The following is a 7,900-nucleotide window of genomic DNA, read 5'->3' as shown; positions in this document are numbered from 1 at the left end:
GTCTACGAGGGGTGTATCAAATACCATGTAGTTGTGGAAATTATTACATTGGTCGAACCCACCAAAATTTAGGAACAAGATTACAGCAACACAAAGAAAGTATTGAAAAAGCATTAAAATCTAAAAATAACTCCATACCTTTCGATTCAGCTTTAAGTAACCATATTTTTGAAAATCCAAACCATTATGTTCTATTTGACGAAACAATTCTAATTAGCAATGACCTAGGAATCAAACAAACTGTCCGCGAGGCAATCGAAATCAAACGAAACTTAAATAATAATACATCCCTATATAGAGACTTGGGTAAATACACACTCAACCCTATGTACACAAAATTAATTATAGAAAATAATCTAATTCAAAATAAAACAAAAATAGGAACGAACAAAAACAAGCCCAACCCCAAAAGAACTATCAGATTAGCTGCAGAGAAGGCAAATATCGCAATAAGAAATCATTCCAATTTTTAATAAATACAGTTAGTGAAATGAATGAACCTTTTTATCTTGTAAAATGTTAGCTTTTATCAGACAGTCTTGGCTGAACTTTTCGTTAAGAAGTAATGATGCCAAGGCTATTTTAAAAAGAATGGATTTTTAACTAAGAACTTTTATTGTAAGTGTTTTATTGTTTTTATTTTTTCTTTGCTGAAGACGGCCCTTAGATATAGGGCCGAAATATTCAAATAGGTTTTGTTGTTTCACTGTCTTGGGAAAAAAGTCCTCATTTTTCTCTCTTTTGTTGTGGTATTTATAACTTACGAGTGGGTGATCGGATCCTAATGAATTTTGATATTTAGAAGGACATCGTGACTCAGAGCTCTTATTTTAAATTATGACCGGCATTAAGCCTCTTATTTTCATTTTTAAATCAATTTATTGATTGATAGGATTTTGTTAGAGCTCATACCATATGATATCTTGGCTCTTAGCTCTTCTCGCCTCGTCACAAGTGCCATATGAGCTCTTAGCTCTTGTTTAACTTTTAGTTACTGTGGGCAGTGTTTCGGTCTTAACTAGTTTGCAGCTACTGCTTCAACCATGACAAATTCAATTTCATTGCAAATTCAAGCAAGAAAATAGTTAACATTCGAATCTGTGAAATATAATAGATGGTGGAATTTGTGAAAAGCTAGTAAACATAGGCCATAGCTTTTGATTGAGGAATTAAACATCTATCTACGACGGTGTGGTAGCCTGCTAATGTTGCAGTAGCTTACTGGCGACCAGACGAAACTTACTAAGGGGATTGGGAGGCGGAGAGTATGGGAGGGGCTCTTGTAAACCTCCAGTTAAGGGTTCTGGAACATATCTATTACAATAGTACTTGTTTTGTATTTCAGAGCTGTACTTGTTCAATAGTACTTGTTTTGCTTTGTCAGTCCACTCAAGAAGTGACAGCAAAACTGTTGTTTTTCGTGCTATATCACACTTACGAATGGTAGAATTGATAAAAAGCACGTAGATATGAGCAGAAAGTTTTCAAATGGGCCATTAAACATAACTCTTTGAAGTTCTGCTACTCCAATAGCCCCAGCTTTTCCACTTGAGACATGGCACCAAAAGTGCCATTTTTAGTACCATTTTGAACTTGCTGATGGTGGAATTTATAGAGATAACGTAGATATGAGCAATATCTTTTATATCAGCTACAAAAAATCAGTCTATGAGGTTCTGGTAGCCCGCTAGCGTCACCCTTTGAGAAATGGCGCAAAAAGTACCATTTTAGTGCCAGATGGCACTTCCAGATGGTGGAATTTATAAAAAGCATGTAGATATGTGATATGAGCCATTAAGAATCTCTCTATGATGTTCTGGTAACCCGCTTGGCCTGGGAAAAAAACAAAAAATAAAATGGAGACAGATGAGTGGTACCGACGCAAAAAAAGCAATTTTCCTTGTTGTTCAAGAAGGGGGACTGTAATTCAAAATACATGTTGAAATGAGATTCCTCCAGAATTTCTACGATTGCTTGTTTGATAGACTAGCAAAAAAAATAATAATAAAAAACCATGTAACATCAGAAATTTTGCATTTCTTAGTTGGGGACTTGGTAATTCTGTTTAGAGAATGTTAGGAGTCCAGAATTAGACAGTGCAGTTTCCACTAAGATCAGATCGATTTTGGTTCGGCTTTTTTTATAAAATAATAAAAGTTTACACATTCTACTAACTTTTAACGGGTACCATTAATATTAATAGATTTGACAGTGTTAGAATCACCGTAAAGTGAATATTCTAGGATCTATATGTTGCCACCAAACATGTTTTATTTTGTTTCTTTAGATTTTCCATTACTATTGCCACCAATGGTTCTTTATTTACAGGTCGTTACCAAATGTGAAAATGCCGAAAAAACAGCAAAGTGTTCTCGAACTTTGGAGCAAAAAAAGACGAATTAGTGATGTTAAATCAGAAAGAGATGGCAATAGCGAAGTGAATACTGCCGTCGGTAATGAACCTTCGTCTCCACCTCACGAAAACATAACCTTTGGAACCGAACCTAGGACTTCAGCTCAGCAAATATCAGCAAATGCTGAAGTGATGAAAGCTGAAATAAATATTGACATTGAGCTTGACATAGGAAGTTTTTTGACAGAAGAGGCTTACTTTCCGATGAAACAAAGTACAATTTACTCAAAAGGCCTTTTAAACCCAACAGTAATTATCCATTCCTAGTTCAAGTCATAGGAACGAAAACAAGGAAGTTTCAGATAAGCTGGATGGATAAGTATGTCTGGCTAGTTTTTTCGACAGTAAAAAAGGGTGTTTCTGTTAATATTGTACTGTGTTTGCTTCTGATCAAGCCAGACGAGGTTTCCATCAAAAATTAGGTCAGCTTGTTTTAGACCATATGTTAACTGGAAAAATGCACCGGAAGACTTTTCCAAACAATCTAACTCTTACCACAGAGAAGCTGTTATTTGGGGAGAAAATTTTCTGGCGACACTGAGCAGGCAGGAAACCTCTATCGTGGAAGTTTTGAATACACAGAAAAGAGAGGAAACAGAGACAAACAGAAAACGGCTCCGTCTTATCGCTAAAACAATACTGATGTGTGGAAGACAGGGTAATGCTCTGCGTGGTGACGAAGACTCTGGGAAATTCACGTTTGTTGAGCCAGTAAAAAACGATGGAAATTTCAAGACATTGCTACGCTATCGAATAAAGGACGATCCAGTGATGAAAGATATCTTTGAGAGAAGTCCAGGCAATGCCCAGTATTGCAGTCCAAGAATCTAGAATGTATTAATTTATATTTGTGGGCAGCTAAAAAACCGAAAAGATAGTTGACCAAGTTAAATTTGCCAATTTTTTTTTACCATTCTTGCAGACGAGACTAAAAATATATCAAGGTAGGAACAAATGACTCTAGGGCTTCGATTTGTGGACAGTGAAACGCTGCAGATTAGGAAAGAGTTCATCGAGTTCGCCGTTATTGAGGACTTGCGTGGTGAAAGCCTTGGTCAGTTTATCCTAAGTCGAATTGAGGAACTTGGTCTCGACATGAAACTCTGCAGGGGACAAGGTTATGATGGAGCTCAAGTAGACTTTTATCAGGGGCCCAGGCTTTTATTTCGAGCAAATATCCGCTCGCCAAGTACGTTCACTTTATCTCTTTGACTCCCTAAACTGGTGCTGACGGACTCGAGCAAAATAGCTGAGATCAAGCACTGTATGATGGTAATTCATGAAACAGTTAATTTCTTTCACTTTAGTGCAAAGCGAAGCGCTATCCTAAAAACTTATACTGCACTTAATCTTAAAGGCTTGTGCGAAACTAGGTGGGTCGAAAGACATGATGATATTCAGATCTCAAAACAGTTGATTGTGCCTATCTTTAAGGCCCTAGAGGAGATAGAGACGGACGGGGACTCGTTAACGTCGTCAAAAGCCAGAAGTCTGCTCAACAACATCCTGAGCTTGGACTACATAGTGACTCTCATTGTGATGGATTTTTTTCTTGGATATACATTGAATCTATCTAAGCTGCTGCAGTCTGAAACATAGATATAGTTATGTGCATTCAGTGCGTCAAAAGTGTAACAGAAATGTTCACATAAATCCAAAATGGTGCCGAGGGAAGGTTCCATCAACTGTTTCTCGAAGCAACTAAGCTATGCAGAGAACTGGAAATTACTCTTGTCATGCCACGAAAGAGGAACCTTGTTAAAATCCCACGTGATATCCCGGCAGAAAAACATATAGAATTTTACTATCGCGTCTCCATTTTCCTCCCATTTGTAGATCAGCTACTACAATCACTTGAATCTCGATTCACAAAGCACAAGGTCACGCTGAAAGGCCTCAGCAGAATACTCCCATCTTTTGTTATGAAACAGCCTAGCAGCGATTTTAAATAACTGATCAAATTATATGCCTCAGATCTAACGAGTCCAGACTCCGCTGTGATGGCTGAGCTTGAACTATGGCGAGCTAAGTGGCTGAAAGTAGTACCCAGTCTTTTCCCGAAGACAGCAGTGCAGAGCTTGGCTGAGTGCGAACGTGGAATATTTCCAAATGTTCACAAGCTACTGAGCATCTTTTGTGTCATTCCCACGTCTACAGCATGTATTGAGAGGTCATTTTCTTCGATGAAAAGGATTATAACGTATCTTCACAGGTGGATGAGTGAAGACCGACAGAATGGATTGGTACTCTTGAATGTATACAGAGATGTTCTCGTATCAGTCGATGAAATTTTGGAGAAATTTGCTATTAGCTCTGCTCGAAGGTTACGATTTAAAGTAAAGAAGAAGTTAATCTGTATTTTCCGATATACGTGCTTTTTGCACTTATTTAGTTACTAAATAAAAAAAGTACTACTTTTTATCTGCTGTTTTGAAGGTTTTGCCCCCCCCCCCGAAAAAAATTCCTGCGTACGTGCCTGATTTCTATTTACGGTTTTTGTCTGTGCTAATTGATCAGCATTCCGAAAATGGGAGGGAACACCTATTAAATGAAAGCGTATATACTATCATGCCCATTCCAAAAGCAAAAATATTTCTTTACCTTCTGTTCTTTGATTACATGCCAGTTTGCTTGTTATCACACCAGTCTTGGAATCCGTGGTATATTTTTACAGGTGAAAATGGTCAAAAGATGGCACCTAACCTTTGCTTTTCTAACCTTGAGGACTTGACGAAACATGAATTCTGCTCTGTTCTAACGTTATTGCAGACTAAAAACTGGTCCCGCCAATAGGCCACCTGTTGGCTCGTGACCAAGTCATATTACAGTCACACTAGTGGATAAAACCAAAATTAAGCACGACTCCAATTTCAACTATATATCCCTATGCATCCAATTTGGTGAGCTGAGCGATGATCAACATTCAAGTGTAATTTTTACCAATCAGTGTGGTGATTCAGCCCTCATTTTTTGAAAAACAAAAACTCACTTTTATGTTTAGAGAATAAAGAACACGAGCAACTTATACCAGTGGGCACTTGCACTAGCGTTGAAAAAACCACCAATGCCATCTTGCGTTTGGCGTTTCTTGTTTGTTTTTTTGTTTTATAATACGGCAGAAAATTAGTATATTTGGGAAAATTAGTGTTGTAATAAGTGTCTGGTTTCAGTGTCAGAAAAATATGTGTGTATACTGGTTTAACAACGCTTCCTGACTACCAAGGTCCACACGTCAGCCCTATAGTGTGTTGCTACAGGTGGTTTCAAACTCTGGGTTCTGTTTTACCAAGCTGAGATCAGGCCCACTGTGCCACTACAGGACCAGTTTAAAAAAAAAACGCAATTGAAAAGTTTGAAAAAAAGGCAAGGAAATATTAAACGCTAGATAGCGTTGGTGATTTTTTCTTTGACACTTAAGCCAGTTTCAGCACTTGTAAGATAGCCTAGCTATACTTTTCGTCAAAAACTGTAAAGTGTGTCGTCAAACTCTCCAAGTTGCTACTCGCCAGCTGTATACCCTAATATACTCTTCAAACTAGTTCTCTGTCATTTAAAAATGTTGGTTCTTTAGTACAAACTTGACGTTAAAATTGACGCAGAACAGGGACCATTCACAAATATTGCCTTTATCAACAGGCGATGTCACAACGGTATGGCTTAGGCCTTAGACTTGTTTTGTGAACGGTTTTATGCATCCTATTTTCTTTATAAATTTATATTTGGTTACCTGGCCCAAAACCTGAAAGGACCTGTGTGTTTTTTCTTCGTAATCTCATCACTGCCTAACTGTAATGCGATTATAAAATTTTATTCTATTTAAGTGTAAAATTGACTTAAATTAGGTTTTATTTATTTGCATAGTTTAAGATAAAAAGACACTGATTTCCAATGGTAAATACCACCTTTCAAATTGTTACACTTGTTTATGAAAATGAAAACAACTCATAAACATGATTTTTCTGAGAAGACAGAAAAACTGTTAAGCTTACGTATAGAGGCGCAATTTGCAATAGAACAGGGGGACAACTGTCCGTCAGACCACAGGTTTCTCTCCTAGGCCGTAATTTGCCCCTTCCCCAAGCTAAATTTTAGTTTCTTGAAAAATCTTGTCAAAACTAAGGTAAGCCTGGATAATTCAAGCATCTAGCGAAACGGATCAGTTTTCTTTGGTACATATTTGCCTTTATGGTACTATATGGTTCATTTTTCGTTTTCCCTTGTCATTTTCAATTGATTTGTGAAAATTGTCCCCAACTTTACCCAAGCCACACCCTTCGGTTTTGACAAAATTAAGCTACTGCATTGGTGCAGGGACGCAATTTTCTATAGGGCAGGGGCTGGGGCAACTGCCCTCCAAACCCCACTTTGAGCCCCAGAGCTTGATGTGTACCCACCAGTCGAAATTTAGCGTATTCGAAAATCTCGTCAAAACTAAGAAAGGCCTAAGTAATTCAAGCATTCTCAGAAACAGGTCATTTTTCTTTTGTATACCTTTGCCTTTATTTGACTATGTGATCACAGAAACCTTGAAACCTTATTAGCAACGTGTATGCCACAGCAGAGGTAACATACAATAGCGAAAAGTCCTATACTCACAAGTCCCATAAGTTCGTCACGATGTGCTAAACATTTGTCATGGCGCATGCGCGATGGCGGAGTCATGAAGAGTGGCTTAGTTTAATGTGTTTCAAAAATCGATAATGTAGAGCATAGGACTTTTCACCACTGTTCGATTACGTGCACGCGCAATGACAAATGTTTCCGACGGAAAATCAAGTAGCAACTGAAACTATTACTCTGAGGGTTCGGGAAGCTTCCCAAATTGCACACTATGAGAGAAATGTCATGTTTGGACAAACATTTTGCTACTGTATAATACTTCTACTATGATACATGCATAGGTAGGGCCAGATCGACTAGGTGCGGGGCCCGATTGGAATTTTTTGCGGGGCCCCCTCTCTATGTTAAATTTTTAATCAAAATTCTTATCCTACATATAAATAAATAATTTATATGCTGCTAATAATAATTATAAGTATATATATATATATATATATATATATATATATATATATATATATATATATATATATATATATATATATATATATATATATATATATATATATATACATATTCATGTAACCTTTAGCATAGCTGTTTGTGTCTCATAATATTTCTTCCCAGAGATCTGTTAGCTTACGACTGACCTAATAATTTAAATGATGTGAAAGATGTTCTTTAACATCTCCATTGGGGTCTAAAAACTACGTTTGGCCATATGAATATGGTTCAAAATGATCTTCAGGGGCATGTGACGGTTGTACCGCTAAATTAGTTTTGTGATAAATTTGTCCAGCTATTTTGAAGCTGAAAACATTACGACTATTTTTGGTTCAATCAAGGCTTACGTTGAATGAAGCTAAAGCAAAACATGAGTTCCAGTTTCGTATTTGTTCATGAAACTTTTTAGAGAGCAAGTGATGT

General features: G+C 37.2%; 1 protein-coding gene across 1 annotated transcript; it reads left to right on the top strand.

The window, feature by feature from the left end:
- Positions 1–4,413: 4,413 nt before the first annotated feature.
- On the top strand, positions 4,414–4,812 carry LOC136040045 (52 kDa repressor of the inhibitor of the protein kinase-like). The gene has a single exon (XM_065724111.1). It carries the CDS (start codon positions 4,414–4,416, stop codon positions 4,810–4,812), a length of 399 nt encoding a protein of 132 aa, XP_065580183.1.
- Positions 4,813–7,900: the final 3,088 nt, after the last annotated feature.

Source organism: Artemia franciscana, chromosome 20, assembly GCF_032884065.1.
Source record: "Artemia franciscana chromosome 20, ASM3288406v1, whole genome shotgun sequence".
In the NCBI taxonomy this organism is placed as follows: Eukaryota; Metazoa; Arthropoda; class Branchiopoda; order Anostraca; family Artemiidae; genus Artemia; species Artemia franciscana.
The sequence above is the reverse complement of the archived record's forward strand: the minus strand, read 5'-3'. Positions and strand labels throughout refer to the sequence as shown.